The sequence below is a fragment of the Phaethon aethereus genome (assembly GCF_964289735.1).
Source record: "Phaethon aethereus genome assembly, chromosome: 6".
In the NCBI taxonomy this organism is placed as follows: Eukaryota; Metazoa; Chordata; class Aves; order Phaethontiformes; family Phaethontidae; genus Phaethon; species Phaethon aethereus.
Genome location: NC_138580.1, coordinates 3,190,634 through 3,203,298, shown reverse-complemented (window position 1 = coordinate 3,203,298; position 12,665 = coordinate 3,190,634). Strand labels below are relative to the sequence as shown.

At 42.2% G+C, this 12,665-nt stretch overlaps 1 protein-coding gene across 1 annotated transcript in view; it reads left to right on the top strand.

Moving 5' to 3' along the window:
• Positions 1-4,793: 4,793 nt before the first annotated feature.
• The window catches only part of EPC2 (enhancer of polycomb homolog 2), a gene marked incomplete at both ends in the record, with an annotated part of 49,852 nt that continues 41,980 nt past the window's right edge, over positions 4,794-12,665 (top strand). Inside the window, one exon of the mRNA XM_082001595.1 lies at positions 4,794-4,946. Within this exon, the coding sequence (XP_081857721.1) occupies positions 4,794-4,946 (153 nt within the window). The remainder of the gene's footprint in view (positions 4,947-12,665) is intronic.

Here is a 12,665-nt window from a genome sequence, read left to right as displayed (position 1 = left end):
GCATTGTTGTTAACTTACTTGTTGAACTGTGTCATAAAAGAGCGCAGTCACAGTCAAGAGTAGATTTATCTTTTGACTAAGAATCCAAGATTTTATACAATAGGAAACAGCTGCACCAGGTTCCTTTACAGAGCAGATGACCCGTCCCGACGCCTGTGTTAACCTTCAGGCATAAAGCACGCTTTGCTTTCATTTTAAATGTATTTCTTGACATGGATATTTTTGGTATAAAACTCTCAAATCAGGAGCTTCCTGCTGCTTCCTAGCTCAAGCACCTTTCATCATTTTGCCTTCCTGCGATAATTCGGGGAATCAGCTATTTTCATAGCTGCCTTTTTATTTAGTTTTATATGGTGGCTGTTGCTGTTGGGCTTGAGATTTTAAGTTAATTTTCAACTTTTATAATTTTAATTCAGAGCTTTAAAGCTCCCAAGAAGCTATTCCATACTAGACTGCAGGTTTTGGCTGATAGGTTTTGGTAACCTTAAAGAGGAAAATGTGCAGGCTGCCAGTCCCCTAAACCCTTTGAATAATTTGAAATAGAAATGGTTTAGAACAGCTGATACATTTAACTCTGAACATTAGCCACTAAGCATGCTTAGTAGCTACTTTGATCAAGCTCTTTTTCCTGACAAAACCCCCTTTGAAATGAATAGGACAGAGGTTCCTTTCACTTCAATAGCAGTTCTCAGACATAGGGAGAAAGAAGGACTTCATAACCTTTAAAAAGACTCCCCTAGTCCATTCATATATCTCCTGGAAAGCTCAGCACTTTCCCTTGTGCTGAAGTTACTAAGCCAGCCTCCTGGCTGGTTTTAGGCTCCTTTCTGGTGAAGCTTTGCTTAAACGTGAGATCAAAACACCTTATAATGAGGCTGCTGCTGCTGCTGCTGCCGAGGCAGGAATCCTGGACGTACAATGGCTGTGTCAGCGACATCGGAAATATCTGTTAGCATAGATTCATCAGCATCACTTTCCTAATCGCACTTTCTAACCCTCGCGCAGTGTGTACCTGGCGTGTTGCGGGAGACAAAGACAATTCTTCTATACACTTCTATACTGTCCATGCGTTTTTTTTTAATACTTCTTGCACTTATAAGGCAACAACACACAAAATAAAGAACTATTACATGTTCATGACATATCGTGTTGCAATAATGTACATTGAGATTTCTTGACATAACCATCCATAAGTGATGCTTCTGCTTGGTGTAAGACTAATGCAGTGAGATGTATATTATTGGCAGGGGAGGGAAGAAGAAACAGAAGAAACTTGCAAAAAGACCACCAGAAATGACCTAAGGTTTAGGCAGCTACAGTGAGAACAAGCATTCCTTGTGTTAAATGTCACTACGGAGGAACAGAACCAAAAGCAAGGATGTGACAAAGTACCTGACCCTGTATAAGTCTAACACTTCCATTGATATATGTGTTCAAATGAAATTTGGGTATTTTTTTGTCTATCCAGTATGCAAGTGCATATTCAATTGCATTATCTTACACAGAAAATAAGAGGACAAGTCAGAATTCAACAACTGAACAAATTATTTAATTTGAGACATAGTTGCCTTGATTTGTGCATCAAAAATAAGTTATTTTATCTACAGGTCAAGTACAGCTCATATTTTTAAATGGTTGAAATTCTTCAGAAAACCTGTAATATTTTTCTAAAAGAGATTAGAGTATGTACTGAAAAGATGTATGGTTCTGGCTTAAAGCTAAGCTAATGTAAGTTGAAACTTTAATTCTACCCATGTTCGGCTCTGTGCAATGGCTTTTTTGACTACATAAAAAAGCTCAGTAGCCTGCAGGGCATCATTTAAAAAAAATTGCATTGCTTGTAGAAATAAAATAATGGGATGAGTTTGGGACTAAGAGCCACCTTGAGGGTAAATATGTTGCATTTTTGTGCTCTTTTTTTTTTTTTTTTTGTTTAAACAGTGAAAAAGAACAGAACATGCACACAAAGGCAAAAGGTTATTATTATCTATTGTTCGGTTGTGTTAACTGAAAAAGCAAAAAAATCTTATGGCAATGTGTAAAACGTCTCTTTCTTGCTAGAAGGAAAGCAGAAAGAGGAGAGTTGTTCTTGTCTTTTAACTACTTGAGGAAGTACTTGAGGAAGAACTGCCTGTTCCACGCAGCTAACCCAACCTTTTCAAATACATGTTATATGTACAGTGGGGCCGTAACAGAAACTATGTAATGGCATTTATACAGAAAATTCATGAAACATGAGCTGGAAATGCATTTTATTTACTGAGACTGGAATTCACGCCCCTCATATGCTGTCTGTCAACAACTATAGGGGAAGCTCACACCTGGGTAATTTTAAACGCCGGTGCTAAGATGTGAAGGTAGGTCCCGCCGGGTGAGGTTGAATTCAGTTCAGTGTTTACTTTAGGCACACATTTAAGTAGCTGATAAAGAAGACAACTTCAGGCAGTTGCCTGGTGGGGGAACATTCACAGAAGTCCTCTCCTCCTTTCACTAGATCAGTCATCAAAATGCAAACCTACCTCCTGACCGCTGAGAGCTGCAGTGGCTATCCTTCGTCTAGCTGAAACAGCACGACTGCCTTTATTTCAACTTCTGGTTTCTCAGAGTTGTTGGGACTAACTTATTCTAGAGAGCTGCTGTGGCTTAATTTGACTTACGATCTCCATATTGGTGCTGCACAGCAAGACTGAGACGCCAAAGCTGATGCAGAAGTGTGTTGCAATTACTCTTTGGAAAATGGGAACTGTCCACTGCTGCCTATCGATTGTGGATCAATTTGGGGGTATCAAACCGATTTTTGAAGTTGGACCACTTCTAAAACGGTGCTGAACTATAAATTCTAAGCTATAAACTATACAACTTTTAAATACTTGCATGTTAATTCTACTCCAACTGAAGAATTGTCTTTCTTTATGAATAAAAATATTTTAAGGGAATTATAAATAAATACAGTCTATCACAGTTTTGTTCTCTGTTCTTTTTCTCATAATTTTTAAAGCTTAATTTCTTCATATGGCTATTACTGAACATTAACTTGATGTTTTCACAGGAGTAGCTAATATAATTCCCAGATCCCTTTCCCAGGCTACTTTGGGTCCATGGCTCATCAATGTAATGTTACTGCTGCTTCTTTTTTCCTCTTGTGTATTACTGCACTTGTTTTATCTTCCTTATCGCTCTCTCTAGCTGACACAATTCTTTATTCTTCATTTTGTAAATCATGTGTTTATCATGACCAGTAGTTGTATTTACTATATAAATCCATGTGAATAACAAATGCAGCAGGTAACTATAAATGAACAGCAATTCAGAGACTGAACCTGTTTGGTCAAGCTTTTTATTTTTTATCAAAAAATGGAGTACTAGATACAGTTGGCACTGTGGTCCAAATGGTAACACGGTCAAGTTTTGTTTGCCTAACACTTCCAGCTTATTCCAGAGATGGAAGATTGCACTGACAACTCCTTTACAAGCTCTAAGGCAGAGGTGAGAAAATGCAGCTAGCCTGATCTCAGGGCATCAAAATAATATGGAAGTGATGAGATATTTGAAGTATCAAAGGTCTTTGATGAAGGGCTTTGCAGACTCAAGTCAACACACTGAATCGATGTGGGAGGCTCTGGATCGGTAGAGGACTGTGGCTTTGCCCACATGGAGAACTTGGGATCATTCTTTCCAAGCCAGATGCCTTGTTCCCATTTGGGGTTGTATCCTTTGAAAGTGTGCCAAACCGAGTAGGAGCAAGGCACTTCCACAGTGGAAGAGCATCAATGAGCACACACCACAGGAGTCCCATCGCCGGGGAACTCCAGCCTTGCAGACACATCTTTAATACAAACTTCTGGGCACGAGAAGCACCTTATTTCATGTCATGCAGAACTTCAGCCCCTCTTCGAGGCGCAGTCCATGCAGAGAGCAATACAGGACACGGCTCTTGATGAAAGAAACAGACAGGAAAAATTGAGCAGGTATGACTTTTGTTTATGAAATGTTGGTTTATAAGAAGAACCGAAATTACTTCTCCTGACAGATGTTTTTATTGCTAAAACGTTTTAATCCCAGAACAGCTAACGACGTGCGCTACCAGCCCGTGCCGTGCGCCAGGAGAGCAGCCCGGGGCCGGGGCTGCGGGCTCCCGCCCCGCAGAGAAGGAGCCCGCCCTTCCCGCCTCGCCTGGCGGTCACCACACGGGCCTCCCGCCACCGGCACGGGTCTGTCACCGGCTGCGGGGCGGCCGCAGGGGCGGCGGCCGGCGGGGCGCACCGCTCGCAGCCACCACTCCCCCCACCGCTACTCTCTGCAGTCACAAGCTCGCCCTCCCGGTGCTCCGCCCGCAGCGGGGAGCGACGGGGGACACAACGAGTCCCCCTTCCCCTGGCTTGGCTCGGCCCGGCCCGGCGCGCCTCAGCGGCCGCCTCACTCGGCCGCGTCCCCTTCGCCTCCCGCCCTCGGCTGCGCGCGCACCGCGGCTGCCCCTCTCCTCCCTCCTCCCTCCCGGCCTCCCCCCCCCCCCGAGCTCTCGCGTTGGCTGTCGGGATCGCTGGCCGCTTTGGTTAATGTCCGCCATGTTTGCCATGGCGCAGGGAGCGGATCGAGCGAGCCCGGCGCGGATCTAGGGCTGCGGGGCGTGCGCTGTGAGCTACGGGCGGCCCCGCGGAGAGCTGTTCCGGGGCGGCGGGACCCTCCATGGTGGTGCGGGCCGGGTGCGGGAGCGGCTGGGAGGCGGCGGCGAGGCCGCACTGAAGGCCCCCCCCGCCCGCCCGGCCCCGGGGTGTTATTGTGAGGGGGAGACAATGAGCAAACTCTCCTTCCGAGCCCGGGCGCTAGACGCCGCCAAACCGCTGCCCATCTACCGCGGCAAGGACATGCCCGACCTCAACGACTGCGTCTCCATCAACCGGGCTGTGCCGCAGATGCCCACGGGGATGGAGAAAGAGGAGGAATCGGTAAGGGAGCCGCGCAGGGGGGGCACCATTGTTTATCAGACACCCCCCTCCCCTCACGGGAAATAGGCCATTGGCATTCACCAAGCGCACTACGCACGCTCCCCACCGCAGCGCTGCACCGTTCTTACGGGGCCCTGCGCAAAGAGCGCAGCGTAAACTGCTGTCCGACGCCGTAAGCGGGCCCTGCTCCGCCATCTTCTTTGCGTCCCGACTCGCGAGTGTTTTGATTCGTGGGGGGGGGGGGGGGAGGCCTTTACGTTAGCGTAAGAAGGAGGAAGGCGCAAGATGCATCTCTGAATGAGCGAGCGAGCGCTGCGGCCGCAGTTGGCGTAGCGTGCCTCTGCCGCCGCCGTTTCCCTTGTGCGTGGGGAGCGGGAGCGGGACGGACCGGCGGCGGCGGCTCGGAGCGCCTGCCCGCCGCGGCGGCCCTGCGGAGGGCGAGCGGGGGAAGCGGGAACGGGACGCCCTGCCTCCCGCTGTGGCAGAGCGCGCAGCAGAGTGCCCCGCTGCTGCGCGTCCCGGAGCCGGGCGCTTCGTGGCTCCGGGGACGCCGTAGTGACAAGCGGCGTTTTGCCGCGTCTGTCCCCGCTGAAGGCGGAGGACCGCTGTGGGCTGCGCTTTGCGCTTACTACACATTGTCCCCACGTGCGCTCGCAGGGTAGGGGGCTGGAGGGGGCAGCGAGCAGCTTTGGCTTGTGGAGCTCGTTCCTAGCTGCAGGTGCTGTGGGAGAAGTTCTCGGTGGTTGTAATGAGTACGCGTCCTGCGCGTGCTTTTTCGAAAGAGATGTTTCGTGCTGCATGGTGTACGTCAAACGTCAGATGCATCAGCTGGACGTGTTACATTAAGTATTAGGCTTTTAAGCGTTTAGATGATTTCTAAATAAACCAGCAAGTGTTAAAAAAATAGATACGTGTATGCTTGTTCTTCTTGTAGCGTTATAGGGGGAAAAGGCTTTTGTCTACTTAAGTAAAGATAATTTTCTGGAGTTTTTGACAAGCAGTAGGACAGCATCATACTGACAATGCTGGCCCACAGTTCTGGTGTCGTTTGAATGCGCTGGCTTGTCTTACTGATTTTTAAACATCGACTCTGGTGCTCCTTAGAGCTGTATATGGCTTAGGTACACGCTGACGCCTGATGTATCTGTACTTGTATGTAGAACCGATAGTAAATGCACCCTCAAGAATTTCTTCAATGAATCCGTGTCTCCGCCTCAGCCAAGCCCCTATGCATGTGGATTGGCTTTTCAGAGGTTACAGCTGTCAAAGGAGGCTTCATGCTTTTCTGATTGGTTTTTCTCACTTGACTGTTGACATTAAAAGGAATCCTCTGTGTTACTGTTGTGGGTTTTTATTTTTTGCTATTTCCCCCATCGTTTTACAATGTGTAATTTACTGTGATCAGAAATTCCCAAAGAATAAATTTCCACTACAATCTGGGAGCATATTTAAAAGGAACAAGTGTGATACTGATGAAGCGAACCTGGAGAGCAATTTGATTTTTTTCCAGTCTTTAAAGTCCACCTTGCAATGCTGTGTTTGCATTTAATGTTAATAAAATATGGCTTATTTTTCAAAATGATTGTGTTATTTTGATAAATCATGTTTTAGATAAACTTGTTAATGGAACATTGCTTTAAGAGTTCAAGCCAGCAAGCTGCTTCTGGGCTGCTTAAATGATTGGGAAGAAGATTAGATTTAGACTTCAGTAAAACTGCTTTAGTGTTGTACTAAAATGTTGCTTTTCTGTAAGAAAAGTGTATTTTCTCTGCACTGACATGTGGCTATATGTGATATATTATGTAATAGTCTCAAAATGAAATGGTCATTGAAGCAATATGTAAGCATAGTGCTAGACACATCATCCAGACAAGACTATAAACTGTGCTATTAATAGATTGTTTAGATTATTGCTGTGTAGTGACAGTTTCATTCATGGGGTGGCCCTTCTCCCAGTGTTGCACAAATAATTCTTTAACGTAAATTCTTGTGGTAGTGGTATGTAAAGCCCTTCTAGGAAAGGCTGTTGTGGGTGACAGTAGTTAAATATTTGAGAAGTATTTAAACAGCTTTTATTCATAGCAAATACTGCTATGATCGATTTGATGTATCTTGAAAGGGACTTTGGGGGTGGGGAGAGAGATGCACATATTAATTTCTGACATCTCAATTACTTGAGTGTCTCAAGGCCTTTTTCTAGCCTGGACTTTTGCTAGGGGTGCATCCTGTGAAAGGTGTTTGAACCATCAGGGTAGCTGATGATTACATTTGCTGTGCAAAGACACAAAGCTCATGTTCCTCTGTCCCCAGCATGCTGCTTCCCCTGCTCTGCCACCCTGTGTGAAGCCTTGGTGAAATCAGAAAGCTCTTGTAGTACAGTGTAGCATGGGGTCAAATACCATCTTCCATGCATAACTATATTTACAGCTTTGCAAGATTTAAAATGGTTAAGATTGACATGTCTCTCTGACCTGTTCGTTACGACCTAGTCTTGCTAGTACAGGCATATGACTTGCTTTGTTCGTGATTGATGTTTTGTATATATAAAGATGCAGATTTTAGTCCATTTGTTTTTAATGTGTGGTTTTGTTGTAGGTGTGTGTGTTTGTTTTTAAACTAGTACTAGTGCTTGGTTAAGCACCATAGAAAGGTTTAAAGCGTGGGAAGGGGCTTAATGATTATCACTCATTTCTGCTGCTATTACTGAAGTTATTTGTACTGTGTATTAAAATGTCATACAGTCACTGTAGTCCCAGACTGGGCAACAATACACAGTACGAAATTTGCGCTGCCCAGTTTGTCAGTATGAGCATCTTTATTTCACTTTTCTTTTGATTTATCTTGATGAATATTCTGGAACTATTTCTATTTAAGTATCTTAGAGATTTATACTTACTTCCAGCATTTTACAAATCAGCAGCTCATTTCTCTCACTTGAAGATTCCAGCTGTGAAAGAATTAGGCTTCTGGTCTGTAGCATGTTTATGTTAGCAAGTGTTTATATTTTACCCTAAATTAAACCTGAGGAAGAAAACTGTCTGGGTTTGTTTTTTGTTTTGTTTTTTGAACTCATGTAAGAGAGAGATTACTATTAAGCAAAAGCAGGAAGATGTCATTTTGTGAGCTTCAGAAATGGAGCAGGAACATTTGGTATTGTTTTTTTCTGATGAGTAAGAGTTGTATTTCATAATGCTAATGAATTGTTTTGGCTAGAAGTGGGAAAAGCTGCAGAATAGATAAGCCCTGGGTTTTTTTCTTCTTGCATAACTGTGTGTTGTTTTTTTATTTGAATACATATTACTGGAGATTGCTGAGTTGCACGTTGTGGTGAGAGAAAATCATGCTTAATAATGAGGCAAATTCAGGCTGAAGGCTTTCAGAAGTAAATTTACTTGAGCTGTTAGGAAGCTAAAAGTGTGGTGGTAATTGATACCTGGATTGCCTGGTCGAAGCTATCTGTATGTTCATCTCAAAATCTTGTTTGAACATCCATTCATTTACAGCTAAGTCTGACATCACATGGCAAAGCTAAGGTTATAGAGGAAAAAGTACATGAATAGGAAGTTTAAGACATGGTTTAACGTCATTAAAATGCTGACAGAGTGCAAATGAGAAGTGACTTTCATTCTCGGTCGTTGAGTGATCGCCTCAGGATGATCTTTCACTGATCGTTAAGTATAATGCTTAATTTTGAGTATTTTGACAGGCTGGAAGTAGTTAACTTGAACAAATTTTTTCTTGCTTTCTCTTCTCTTCATACTCTCTCCATCCCTGAGTTCATTCAGTTTCTGTTGTAACACTGGAATCTTGAAGTGCTCAGCATCTGGTTTTCAAGGCATCCTGGAGCTAGTGATGCTTCTGAAGCAGCATCTTCATTCTCCTTTTAAAGCAGAAAGCATTAGCTTTGCACAAGTCTCCGTTTTTTTTATTTGGATGTTTCTGCTGATACGGTGTAACATACTGAAATTTTTACTGATACAATGAATTGGAAGAGTTCAATCAGGAGGACTTTGAAATATGAGATGGGATTAATTTTATGGCAATACTGATGTGTTTGTCTTTAAAAAGTTAGTTATGACCCAGTCCTATGTTCACATTTTTGTGCACATATTCTTATGCCTAAACATTTTTTTTGGTGATTTCTGTTTATAAGTTCAAATAATAGTCAGTTCTTAATCTTTTCTTGTAAGGGCTTCATCCTGCATGCATGAGCATAAACACATTGGTATTTATTGGGGACTTTCAGGGGTGCTCTGCTTCTGCCCCTTTGGTCTATTGTTGAAATGGTACACATTTTACAGATTTTGCTTTTTTTTGTACATTGCAAGAATGGATAGTGTAATTTTTTTATAAGGACATTAATGGAGTTGTTCACATATTACTGCTAATTGTAAATATAAAGGCAAGTAGTGTTGTTTGATACATATTCTAGGTACTGGAATTGTGTTGAGTGCATCCATGCTACTGGCTTGCTTTCTGCACTGAAGTCGGAGTTTGGAGTTCAGTGCTCGGGTGTTCCGCCTTTCACTCCAGACACACTTTCACATCTTTATTGGGAAGCTTAAGTCTTTTAAAGCTGATTTTTGTGTGTAGAAATGTTACAGACAGTTGCTTTCATAGCATGAATAGGTTTTTTCTTTTAACCCAAACTTAGCAATAATTATTTATACTAAACTATAGTTGTTAACCAGTAGATGACTTAAAACAATTAGCTTAAATTTTATGAGGGTGGTATCTGCTTTTAGAAGGATGTGTGGTTCTGTTGTTAGTTGTGCTGTCAACATCCATGACTTCTAGGAAGGTGCTTAAATAAATGCAGTCAAGTATTACAGACTCTTGACAGGAAGGGTGAGGTTGGAAGGCACCTCTGGAGGTCATCGTGGCCAACCCCTCTTCTCAAGCAGGGCCACTTAGAGCCTGTTGCCCAGGACCATGTCCAGATTGCTTTTGAATACCTCCAAGGTGGCAGGTATCAAATGTGTGAGGACTTATTTAAGCTGTTGATGAGAAGTATCTACCTGGTACTGTCTGATGCACTCCGGTTTAGGTTTAAAAACATAAATGTACATAAATGATTCCCTGTGTGGACAGAACCTATTCTAATTTGAGATTTGTATGTTGGATGTGCATTCATAACCTGTGGTTGAACCCTCAAAGTTGCTTACCAAATGAGGGGCTTTGTAGAACAAAGGAGAAGCCAGGACACCAGTGTGTAAAATAAAAGGTCAACAGAGGATAAGTTTAGTGCAAACCATGCAGATATTCTGTAAAACAAAAATCCCTCCAAAAGACTTTATGAAAGGTTAAATAAGAAACTCAAAAGATTGTACTTCCATGAAAAAATAAGTGAAATCAAGACAGCAGACCTTCCTTAGGAAGGAAATGTGATCTGTTTGATTAGAATCAACTGTCTTATGTGTTGAGGAAAGGTAATTCCCAGTAGAAGTTTATTTCTCAGTTTGAGTTCAGCACCTTTATTGACTTGTTTTGGGTATGTTTGGAGACTGCTGGTATTACTGAAGTATGTCAGGTAGTAGGTAGTGTAACGCTGTGTTGTAATCTTTATTCATGGAATTCTAAACTTCATTTCTGTTTGTAAGACCTCGTCCCCTGCCTTCAGGTCCTGTATTTTTCTCCCTTCCTTTGAGACTCATTGCATCATGCAGTGATGTTCCTCACAAGCACACATTTCAACTCATTTCCAAGCCATTATTTCAGTTTTCAGCTGTGATCCTCTATCCTTCCTGTGCTTTCACCTGCAAATGTTTTTGTGGCTAATAGAATCTTTCAGTCCACCACTGGTACTTCTTAACATTCCATTCTGTAATGGTATATTAGACTTAACGCTGAAGTAGGTTGCATTGTGTTAGCTTGACACTGCAGCGTGGATAAAAATATGATGAATTTGGACCCCATCTGAATGCTAGAGTAGCTGAGCATAGTGAACTGTTAAACTGAGTAGCTTTTGTTTTTATTTGTTCTGGGTGTATTTATGTGGCTGAAGTTGAACAATGCAAAGATTTGCTCTGAAGTCTCAAATTCACAGTCAGTTTATTAGGCCTTATCACACTAAGACCTATCAGCTAACCTGTAACAACTGCTTGTGAGTATAGGCTTAGCCTGTGACAAATGCCAAGTAACTTATCTTGGAGTATGCTCTTAAGATATGGCTGAGCCAGGCTAACTGTGGTCTAGAGCTGGTAGGAATGGTCTTTCAGAGTAAAATCTGACTCGATAACGGGAGGTGAAAGCCCACCATGGAGAAGTTGAGCATCCTCTGCTTTTACAAGAAGTGGTAGGAGCATGCACGGATAGATGACTTGGGAATGGGGAAGCATGACAGTACACTTTTGGTGTCATCCTGAGGCTAGATGGGTTCAGCCATATTTTAAAACCACACACTCTTCATTTAGATAAAGTTGCATTTTTGCTGCAGGCTAGAGTCGTATGCATGGGGTCAGTTAACACAGGTCCGTTAAATCTGTCCTAACTTGTTTGGGTGCTTGAGTCCATAGTAGAGAACAATGGTATCTGCATGGACGTTAATGGAGAGTCACACCTCAATTCATTATGCAGGAACTTTCCCTTGTAGGTAGGTCGCCTCAGGATGAGGTGCAATTCCATGATGAAAGCTTAGGAGAACATTTTGAAATCTGCTTCTGTCTGCTCTGTCGCTCAGCTCTGGAACACCTCAAATGTAGGTAGCAATTTTTTCTTTTCCTTCAATTTAAGAAAACCTTAGACAGAAATGCCTTGCGCAGCTTCAGTTGTGCTTTGAATTGCATGGTGCCAGATTTCACGTGGCTCCTGCTTGGCAAAACTGAGTGGTAGTCAGCTTTGTACAATTTCTGTGTTGATTGAGATCAGTTGAGATGTCCCGTTTGAATTATTTAGATCAACAAACATTAAATCTGTTTATATTAATATTGGTTTTAATTATTTTTCGTGAGAAAGATCATTTGGATTGGTGCTAGACATCCAAAAGGTTATTTCTAATTTGTTTTGCCAACAAAACTAATAGACTATGCCTTGTTTATACTTACTTGAAGTTATATGTCTTAGCATATTTGTTGTTCTAACTTTGCAACTTTTTAAAAGATAAATAACACATCTAATATTTACATAAACAAAATTACAGTTAAACCTTAGATGTCACAAAAGCCATTGGTGGTGAAGATTAATTGCAGAACTGAAATTTCTGTAACAAGTAGAGGAGAACTGAATCAGAACTGAATTGCTGTATATGAAAAGGAGTAAGTAGTATAGAAAATAATATTATGAAACTAAAAGTAGTATCAATATAGACTGTCATAATTTCGCTTTAATGTTGACTAGTTCTGAGTAAAAAAAATGAAGTATTTTGGCATATACTGTTTTAAAGTTTTGGTTTTAATCCATTTTGTAAATTTCTGCTTGTTAATATATAATAATCACCATATAGTGTGAATGAAGGTATTGGGTTAAAATACTGTCCCTGTCCATAACAGAACTGCTTTAAATAGAAAGGAGCAAAAGTTTGCAGGAAAAAAAAATTAAATCTGAGTTCTTATTTTTCCCAGTTTACTTTGGTGCAACCTAACTGTGATTAATAAACTTACACCAATAAAATGCCTAAGGTAAAAGGCGAGATTACCACACCTGTTTCTCATTTTCTTTTATTAAAACTTTTTAAAATTAAACCTTATTCCTTCAGAAATAAGCCAACAAGGAAGTGCCTCG